Below are 10,343 nucleotides of genomic sequence, written 5' to 3' on the forward strand. Positions count from 1 at the left end.
AATGTGCAATGTCATTTTTTAATATGAAAATAAACAAGGATCTTGAGTGGGAAAAGTACAGAACGACTGGCAGACCTACAAGGTAAACTTCGGCTGCTTGGTCAGCTGGGCTCCAACTATAGCCATGGATGTGGCTTCAGGTTGGAAGAAAGATACAACAAATACGGTGAGGATGAAAAGGAGAACATCTAAGGGCTCCTTTATAGGACTTTGTTTTCAAGATCCTAGGTGACTGCATGAAGGCCTCCTCTGGGATTTTGCCCTTCATCTGGAGATAATGAAGAGAGAGAATTGGGGTGTCAGCAGAGCCAGGAGCCCTTTCATTCCCAGGACAACTGGCTTCTGTCTACTTAGCCTTCCTGAAAACGTGGAGATCCATTTCTTTATATCTCTGAATTCTCATACTTCACTTTTTGATAAGTAAAGAGTTTTGCAGTGGTGGTATAGTCTAGTCATTGTACTGAAAACAACCATGGTGAGTGGGGACAGATGACCTCCCTTAGGACCTAAGTGGAGACACTTTGACCACACAATGTCACTGCTAAATCTATGCTATAGGAACAAGCCCCCAAGTTTACCAAGATGTTATGTACCAGAATGAGCAGGTGGCACTGAATGTAATGTTGAAAAAGCAGTGAAAAGGCAAATGTCTATCAGTAATAGCTTATGGCCTACTGGAATTCAATTGTTTAGTATACAGATCTCAGAAGGAAAAAGGTAGCTTAACATATACTGAGAGAAACTATACTGTTGCTAACAATAAATAAACAAGAAGTTTTAAAACAATATGTATGGTAGGAAAACTGAGTTTTATAATATATTTAAATATATTAGTATAAAATTAGAACATTTTTCACACGTGAACTTGCACGAAAAAAATAAATAGATGTCAAATCTTTACATGCCAGTCTCCATTATTCACTCCTCTGCTCCTCCAAGCTCCCTCCTATCCTGTGCACACACAGCACTCACTTCTGAGACTACTGGAGGTTCATCCCAGACTGGGCTGAGAAAGCGTGCACCGTCTCCTGCTGCTCCGGGCAGAGCATAGGCACCTGGATGGAGAAGGGGCTCTGCGTCTTGTTGGAGGTGGAGTGCTCACAAACAGCTCATCACTCTATGATGCATAGAGGAGGAAAATGAGCCCTTGGACAAACGGACAGACGGACAACCCCACACCCCCAACAACGATTCTACTCCCACTGCACACAGCAACCAGATTCCTTCCATACCCCTACTGTGCCTGCCCCTCAGATTCCCTTGGCTGGTACCTCTATTCCTCCCACAGAGCCCACCTTTGGAGAGATTGTCTACCAGCTTCACCCAGGGATGGTTTTACACTCTCATTTACCCTGTACTCAGCACAAGGGAATGGACAGTCTCATCCTTATTTTCAGAAGAAGACAGTGAGTCCTGGGGAGGTCATGTGACTTGACCAAGATCACACATCTAGTCAGCATAGGAGTCAATAAAAGAGCCAAATATTCTGACTCCAGAGCCCATGCTCTTACCTGCTAGGCTAGACTGTTTCTTTGCTCTACCCATTGACTTTCTATAATATTGAGAAAACCCCAAGGGCTGTACCACCACATTCTGACACCCCTAAGCCCAGACTGGGATGGATGTTCCCACTCACAACACAGCACTCACCTGGAATTGCTGGCAAGGATAGTGATGAAGGTCCATGTAAAGGCACGAACAGAACCTTTTGACTTTCTCACGACTTCAAAAAAAGCCGACAAACAACAATACCTCCTTAGAGTGACACATGCTTTACATGCTCACACAGTGTTAGTCAGGGTCTGCCTTGGTACTCATGCTGAAGGGAACACTTTTCCCCTGGGAATCAAGCTTTCCAGAATGGAGGGGGCAAAATTGGGAGCAGCCTTCTCCCAGTGACAGGGACCCTGCTATGTGTCGGGCTCTGTGACAACTACTTCACAAGTTCCTTTAGTTCATTTTTCACAGCTACCCAAGAGGTGGATATTATTAACCCCGTTTTTCAAATGAAGAAACTTAGAGGTTAAGTAACTGGCCCAAGTTCACAGAGTAAGTATCTGGGATGAGAGACATCAAACTCCACAGCCTGTGTCCCTGTGCCTGCTGTGCGGGGCAGACAGGCATGGACGCAGATCAGACCAGGATGGTTTGGAGGCAGAGTGGGGACTGAAGAACACAGAGGGAGTAGGAAGAGAGGGGAAGGGATCAGGGAAGCTGGGTGAGTTCTGAGGGGGAGCCCAGCCAGGGAGAGGGAGCAGTGGGGCATCTAGTGGAGACTCCACATACACTCACCTTCCTTGAACACCTCGTTGACAGAGAAGCACAGCACCCTTTCCTGAAAGGGAAGAGCCCAGGGGCTCAGTCACCACCTAAGCCTCCTACCCACCTGCAGCTTTCTGGGCCTGGCTGAGGGAGGAAGCAGGTGCTCACCGTTTGGAGCCACTGGTCCACCACGAAGGAGCTGAAGTCATGCTGAGTTGTGGGCAACACACAGAGAGAGTGCACGATGTCATGTTTTGTACTCTTCAACAGGTGAACCCACAGGTCTGTGGGGGGATGAAAGTGAAAGTCAGGGACTGCCACATCCTGGGTCTTGACTGACCCCTCCATGACCCCTTTCCCTGCCCAATCTTCCCACACGCACAGGGGTCCTTGAGTTTCTTTATATTCCTGTTATCCCTGACGTACTCGCACAAGATGCTTCTAGGAGAGAAAGAGGAACAGGAGGTGGTGGTCTGTCCACTGGGTGTTTCCAAGAGCTGGCCTGTGTCTGCTGGGGAGCCACAGGGCCCAGGAACAGAGTCTGAGCTGCGATACTCACGGAGCTGGGTCCTTGGGGTTGAAAGGGACGCTCAGGGAAAAGCAGGCCTTGTCAAGGTAAGCACCGAGAAGACCCTGTCGGTCTCCAGAGTCATAGGTCAGGTAATATCTGTGGGGGAACAGAAGGGACAAGCTGCCTGTGTGACTCGGGCTCCAAATGAGACTTCAAAGACCCAAGAAGCAGACCTGAGCTTAGGCGGCCTCCCCCGGCCCAGCCGTCCCCTTCCTCAGATTCCCAGGAGTACTTACCGCCACAGGAATTGCAGGACTAGACTCTTCAGCGCATCAGATTCAAAGAAGCTTCCCTGAAATTACAACAGTTTTCAGGACCACAGCTGATACCCCTCCTCATGCACTGCCCAAAACTCTGCCTGGTCCTCCCTCCTCACCTTGCAGGTTGGTAGCCTCTTGTGGGCTTCAATACCAAAGTTAGTTGGTGGGCGTGACTCCTGGCCATCCTGGGGAAGGGAAGAGCAAGTCAGCAGTGCTGACCAGGAGCTGGTGCTGGATCATCAGGGAAAAGGATGGGTCCAGCAGGGGGTAAGGGTCAGAGGTCAGGTGTGAAAGGGCCCTGCAAATTCCACGGGCAAGGTTACATTTGGGATCATCATCAAGGTGTCCCTGAAGCCTTTGGAGAATGTTGTTGAATAAGACTGAGAGCCTTTGTCAGGTGCCCACATAGGTGTGTACCACCACCCTCCCACCATGAGGTTTAAGGCTCATGTTCAAAAATGTAACTTGGGAAAGACCTAAAGGGGTTCAGACCAGGTTGTGGGCAGTGTCAGTGTCAATTAGAGGAGTCAATGATCACGGAATACAATTACCAAGCTTAAAAACTTGGGGAACAATTCCAGGATGGAGCTGCCCAAATCAAGACAAAACAGAAAAGTGAAACTGTGGAGGTGTCCTTCCTCATGAAAGCAAGCAGATTTACATCAGAGACACAGCCCAGGGTGTCCCACCTACACTCCTGTGTTGCAGCCCTCCAGGGCCCTGGGCACCTCCCCCATGGACTGACCCATAGGAAGAGGGCTTGCTTGCTCTCTCTCACTTTCTCCCTCCCCGCCTCCTCCCCTTCCCCCTTGGTAGCTCTCACCTAGACTGCTCTGACTCCTTTCCCATGCACATCACAGCATGTGGAGCCCAGGTCCAGGGCTTCCTTCCCCTCCCTGCCCCCCTTCCTTCTTCCAAGACCTCACTGAAGGCTCCAAAGAGGAGAGGGAATGGAGTGGGAGCCCACGGCTCTGCTACCTCACTGGGGGTCCAGCATTCTGCCAGGAGCAGGACACCCCCAGGGATGGCCCATGATGCTGGAGCATGGAGGTGAGTGAGGCTGGACTCAAGAGGCTGGGAGGGAAGAGTAGTGGATGAGAACAGAGAGGGAGTGGAGGTAGGAGGACAGAGATGAGAGGAACATAGGGGAGTAGAGACAAGGGAGAGAGAGAAAGCAAAGCAAAGGGAAGAGAAAGAAGCTCTGCCCTGGTGGTGGGGGTCAGGGAAGAAGAGAGAAGAAAGGTGTAATGGCTCCCCTGCTGCAGCCCTTTCCTTCACCCACCCTGGCTGGCCCTGGACCTGAGGTCAGAATGGAAAAGGTGCACTTGTTGGGCTGGGGACTCATTGGATGCTGGTTGACACTTTGTCACCTGTGTGAGCTCAGTCTGAGCTGAGAATGGGAAATGGAGCAGCCACAGGAGCAAGAGACCTTCCCCAGAAAGAGTAAAGGGTCAGGTCCCAGCTCAGCAAGAAGTTGAGGGTCTGTGGCCCCCTCTATGACCACCGACTCCTCTCCTGATGGCCCCTGTGCAGCTGTGTCTGTCTTAGTCGAGTCCTTGTCTGAGGAATCACACCCATCTTGGGAGACCCAGGGATACTCTGAAGGTCCAAGCAGGATGATGTAACTTGTGGAGGGAGGGAAGTGTCCCTGAGAGGCCTGTCCTCTAAACACAGGTGAGGGACACAGAGAAAGAGATGGCAGGGCCTGTGGTCCTCCCAGAAGACCAAGACTGCTGCTTCCTGCAAACAGTCACTGTCAGGAGTAGCTCAGGCTCCCAGGAGGCAACAGAGGGTACAACTGACCTTATGTTGGTTGACTTATCTGGGAAGGTGGTGCACAGGGAGTTTCTGTCTGTGCTCATCTCTTCTGGCTTCAGCCCTTTACCCTTGTCCAACTTCCCTGCAGACTTCACCTGTGATTATAAGGAGCAACAACGTGGACCAGAGGAAGAGAGCCAGGATGACCCTGCACCCCAGTTCCTATGTTTGCTAACAAATCCACTTCCAGCCTCTTGCCACCACCCCATGTGCCCTCCCACCTTCCCTTCAAAGAAGGATCTGGGTACTGAACCTCACCTCGTTGTTGGGGAGGTTCAAGTTCTTGATGTTGGAGGCATTCTGCATAGTGTTGGACAGGCCAACCAGCTGGCAGGGTTTCGTGTTGCTCAGGATCCAGGGCAAAAGCTATGATGAGGAAAGAGTTAGAGTGAGGATCCCAACCAGGGATATCTGAGACCAATCTGCCTCTTCTACCTGAACTCTGCCCCCCTCACCATCAATCCCAGCAGTGGACCCAAGTCCTCACCTTGGGCATGTTCTCTCCATGGACCTGCAGGGAGGCAACCGTGTCATTTCTAGGATTCGGTACCATTTCCACACCAAGGGTCATCAAGTCTCCAGGAGGCCGAGAGGAGGGAATGAGAAGGCTGAGAGGGGCCCAGCTGGTACAGCCCCAGCAGCAACCCCTCCCCAGGTTTCCATCCCTAAGTCTCCTTCCCAACAGTTAGACCCCTCTGCCCTCGCCCTCCCTAGAATTACTGCTGGAGCCTACCAGGGTCAAAGCGGAGTTTGTGGATGTCAAGAGACTGCTGGGAGACATCATATAGTTTGTTCATGGTCAGCTGCAGAGTTAGAGATGGGATTTAGTGGCTCTGAGTCTGAGGTGGTGAAGGGAGGTAATAGGCGGGGGTGGAAGAGGTGGGTCTGCATGTGAGTGCACAACTCGTTTGAGTCTGCACTAACTTTATCTGCTTCACCTTTTCTGACTTCAGCTCCTTCTGCACAGAGCAGGGAGCATCAGAGGGGCTGACAAAGATAGATATCTGCAAAAAACACAAGAGGGGCTGGGTAAGCACCAGGAAATCTGAGCCTTGGGATCAAGCAAGACCTTGTCCCTGTCCTGCCCTCTTGCCCCTCGCTAGCCCTGGTCATGTCTTTCACACACACCCTTTCATTATTCTTATCCCAAATCTTGCCATTGATATTCTTCAATGCAAAGGCAATGTTGGCATTGTCAACGAAGAACTGGGCCTGCATTTTCTCATAGTGAAACTATGGGGAGAGTGGCAAGAGAAACAGAATATGAGACCAGAGGGCCCTGCTCATCTGGACCCTCCACCTGCCTTGTTTCCACTCATCTGCCTCACTGTCCTCTCTTACTTTGACCAGGGTGAAGGGGACACTGCATTTCTTCTGAATCAAATTCAACAGCCACTTCTCGTCATACTTTATGCCAAATGGAACCTAAGAGTGAGAGAAAAGATGGGAAAAGAGAGTAACATGATGAATTTAAATCTGGAAAATGTATCTAATCAGAGTTTCTTTTAGACTTTTTCACTCAGTTAAATGACTCTCTAAAGAAGTTACGTACCATGAGGGGCCAGCCCGGTGGCACAGCGGTTCAGTTCGCACGTTCTGCTTTGGAAGCCCAGGGTTCACCAGTCCAGATCCCAAGTGCAGATCTATGCACTACTTGTCAAGCCATGCTGTGGCAGGTGTCCCACATATAAAGTAGAGGAAGATGGGCACGGATGTTAGCTCAGGGCCAGTCTTCCTCAGTAAAAAAGAGGAGGATTGGCAGCAGATGTTAGCTCAGGGCTAATCTTCTTAAAAAAAAATAAGAAGTTCCCATGTGGAGGCTGGCCTGGTAGCATAGTGGTTAAGTTTGTGCATTCTGCTTTGGCAGCTTGGGGTTCACATGTTCAGCTCCCACACACGGACCTACACACTGATCATTAAGCCATGCTGTGGTGGCAACCCACATACACAATAGAGAAAGATTGGTGCAGATGTTAGCTCAGGAACAATCTTCCTCAAGCAAAAAGAGGCCAATTGGCAACAAATGTTAGCTCAGGGCCAATCTTCCTCAGCAAAAACAAAAAAAAAGAGAGAGAGAGAGAGAAGGTACCATGGACATGATTTCTCTTTTCTGTATCTTATAGAAATTCTCTTTGTCTCCATTAAAACATTGTCCTCCAAATAATCAGCTTAAAATGTTTAAGGGGATTTTTCTTTTATAAGCTTCGAGGAGATCTTACCTAATGCAGACACTGCCTTCCTCTGCAATAAGACTCCAGAGATTCGAATCCCCCCGCCCCCACACCTCTGCCACACACACATTCAGCTTAAGCCTAACTAAGGCATCCTCAGGGAGTTGCTCCATTTTCTCGGCAGTAGTTTCTATCTTTTCCTTTAGACAACCTCCCTGGACCTCCTGAAGTCAGCCTGTCTCTTGTTGTCACTTCTCTGAACCTGCCCTTAGAGGATTGAGGATATTAACTCCTAGTAATAAAAAGAACAGATTACCAACTCCTCCTGCTCCCAGCAAAGTACTAGCATCTTTACATGAGACCAAGAAGACTCCCCCTGACCTGTCTCTGCTGTACATTCAATACATTTTGCCAGGATACTCGCTGTGATTTTAAACCAAGTCCCTGGGGTTCCATCTTGCCCTTTCTCCTCCCTTTCTCTCTCTGGAGGCATTCTATCTGTCCACATGTCCATAAAAGCATGGATCCGGTTTCTATAATACCACTTGACTCTCTTTCGGTAGGGTTGAAGGGCATAGGGAATGTTGTGGTGGACAGGAGAGAAGGAAGGAATCCATGAATGCTAAGAAAGTCTTTTATATAGGTTTGCTCCACAGATACTAGGGCTATAATAAAGTTTGCTCAAGCGCTAATCAGTCCTAGTATTCCTCACTCGGCCTAGTTGGAGGAAAAGGAAGAATGATATAGTTAACTACATGGTTATGTATTCCACTGGTTGGTACATTCCAGTCATGCTGACTGGTCACTTACTATCTTATTCTGGGGCCCACGTTGGCTTCAGTTATTGCTGCATCTCCATCTTGCTCCTGGTGAAGTGAAGGATGAATGCCAGAACTGCCTGCTTTGGACAAATTTCTATACCCCCTTTGGAAAATACCCTAGCATCTTGCTCTTCTTTGAAAGGAACTAACTTGATAATTGGGCTCTGAGATTGGAAACAACAACAGAGAAAAAAACAAAAATAAAAAAACCCAAAAAGCAAGATAAAAACACATCAACAGTATGATACCGAAACAAAAGTCCTGGGATAGTATTATGGCTAATGAAGAAATAGCATTGATTTTTGTAATCAGAAAAGATATAGAGCACATTCAAAAAAAAAATTGGAAGACTCCACTATGGTTCTACGTCCTGGGGGATAAGGAGCTGGAAGCACTCCACGCCCAGGAGGGAGCAAGCACAGTGGGAAAGGGTTTGGGTTAAAGGTCCATTCTGGGATGAGAATTCATGCTGTTTTTTGTGGGCTGGGTGGCCTAGGACAAGTTACTTAATTTCTCTAACTCTCACCTGCCTCCTCTGCTCTAAGGGACTAATAAAATCTACCCTGAAAGTTTGGTGAAAGATAGATCTGAAAAAATATCCAGAATGAAGCTTGGCAAGAGAAAATGATAGAAGATTCCAAAAGAAAGGGGGCAAGATTTAACGGAGGTATGTTTAATTGTAGCCCTAGAGGGAAAGAGCATGAATAGTAGAGAAGCAATATTTGAAGAAATCATGATTGATTTTCCAAAAGCAGCAAAAGATATCAAGTTGTTAAAACCATATTAATTAGAGAAAAAAGTATACTATGTGGAAAAAGATTACTAGGGAAAAAAGGGAGATTTCATAATAATAAAAGGTTCAATTCAGCAGGAAGATATTAATGAAACAATTCTAAGTGTGCATGCACCTCTTGATAGAGCCAAACTATGCAAATCAAAAATTGACAGAAGTAAATGGAGAAATAAAAAAATCCACAGTCATGTGGGACACTTTAACACAGCTCACGAGTGACAATTAACAGGCAGACAAAAATTTGGTTAGATGGAGAAAATTTAAACAACGTGAGTAACAAAATTTACTTAATTGAAATAGAACACTGTACATAACAGTTAACTACACAGAACATTCCAGAATGGATTACACGACGGGCCATAAAGCAAGACTGGAGAAACCTCTATGGGGATAATATAATATAACCAGAATGATTGGTGTGAAAATTCAAAGGTAATGGTGGGTTCTTTGCCCTTCCCCCACCTCTAGTATGCATCCAAAGAATGTTAATTTTGAATACCCACCTCCCCAGGTAACCCACCCCAATCCCCAAATTCTGGACCAGAGACGATCACATGAGTCAGGCCTTTCCTCGCAACCAATGGGAAGTTCTCAGCTCAGTTGTGATCATAGCCACTGGAGGGGAGGTTTTCTATGTGCAACCAGGATGAGAGTGTCAGGATCCATGTGGCCCATTTCCTCAAGGGAGTGGAAAATAGTCAGCCTGGGCCCTCACCTTCCCCACCTAAAGAGGGGATCAGCTGGGTGTCCTATGGTTTGGGGTAGTAAGTGGGCCTAGAATCTCTCTGGCCCTGTGGGGATCTGAGGCCAAGGCCTCATGCTGACCAACTCACTTATGATGTGGTCTGAAGGAAGTGACCAGTCACCACAGTCCTCACAGTGTTTGCTGCGGAGAATCTGTGGAGTCTGGAGCTGGAGGGTTTGCGGCAGATCTGAGGAAGTTTGTTGAGGAAGGTGAGAGCAGACCCTAAAACCTCATCAAGGCTGCATAAGTGAGATGGAGTGCTTAAGGGAAGTCCTTTCCCCAGGGGCATAGAGAGGAGAGTCCTGGTGGCCAAAGAAAACTTTTAACTTTCTGTTCTTACTGCCCCCTGAGTTAGCTACTAGCCTAACACTCAGGGAGTCATTTCCAGCTGAGGCACCCCTGCAGAGGAGGCCAAGTACAGTTTAGAAGGCTGGGTCCCAAGCACTTGTAGCTATATATCCAGGGAACTCCAAAGGCCAGAATCTGGGCCCACTGCATTCTCTTCCTTCATGTATTCCTCACGAGAGGACTCTGAGTCATCAGGTCCTTGTCCTTTCTGAGGTTGCTGATGCTTACTGGCATATGGGATCTTGTATGAGGTCATTCAGATGATAAAGGGAAGAAAGGAGACTGGAACTGAGTTCCATGAAGTGAGGATTATCCCACCATGCATAGCTTTAATAAACTCTTTATGCAATATATGGGATTTTCTTAAGTTAGCATAGAGTAATACAAAGGACTGAAAATAGCCACATGTCAGGAAATAACTCTAGCACATCCCAGAGAGATCACATAAAATAGACCTAAAAAATATAAAGGAAATCACAAACAGAGTTTAGTGAGTCACTGGAATGAAAGTAGAGGGAAAACGTCATGCCTCTTCCTTTAAAAAAAAAAATGTG

At 47.7% G+C, this 10,343-nt stretch overlaps 1 protein-coding gene across 1 annotated transcript in view; it reads right to left on the reverse strand.

Moving 5' to 3' along the window:
* The window catches only part of LOC103559758 (nuclear RNA export factor 3), a 70,423-nt gene extending 60,378 nt beyond the window's left edge, over window positions 1-10,045 (reverse strand). The window contains exons 1-15 of the mRNA XM_070603364.1: window positions 9,935-10,045; window positions 7,507-7,704; window positions 6,253-6,336; window positions 6,040-6,144; window positions 5,832-5,915; window positions 5,645-5,714; window positions 5,399-5,487; window positions 4,897-5,006; window positions 3,645-3,681; window positions 3,210-3,278; window positions 3,070-3,125; window positions 2,822-2,929; window positions 2,645-2,703; window positions 2,431-2,546; window positions 2,293-2,335 (exon numbers count right to left, since the gene is read on the reverse strand). Coding sequence (XP_070459465.1) covers window positions 2,293-2,335; window positions 2,431-2,546; window positions 2,645-2,703; window positions 2,822-2,929; window positions 3,070-3,125; window positions 3,210-3,278; window positions 3,645-3,681; window positions 4,897-5,006; window positions 5,399-5,487; window positions 5,645-5,714; window positions 5,832-5,915; window positions 6,040-6,144; window positions 6,253-6,336; window positions 7,507-7,704; window positions 9,935-10,045 — 1,339 coding nt within the window. The remainder of the gene's footprint in view (window positions 1-2,292; window positions 2,336-2,430; window positions 2,547-2,644; window positions 2,704-2,821; window positions 2,930-3,069; window positions 3,126-3,209; window positions 3,279-3,644; window positions 3,682-4,896; window positions 5,007-5,398; window positions 5,488-5,644; window positions 5,715-5,831; window positions 5,916-6,039; window positions 6,145-6,252; window positions 6,337-7,506; window positions 7,705-9,934) is intronic.
* Between the last annotated feature and the right edge of the window lie 298 nt (window positions 10,046-10,343).

Source organism: Equus przewalskii, chromosome X (genome assembly GCF_037783145.1).
Source record: "Equus przewalskii isolate Varuska chromosome X, EquPr2, whole genome shotgun sequence".
In the NCBI taxonomy this organism is placed as follows: domain Eukaryota; kingdom Metazoa; phylum Chordata; class Mammalia; order Perissodactyla; family Equidae; genus Equus; species Equus przewalskii.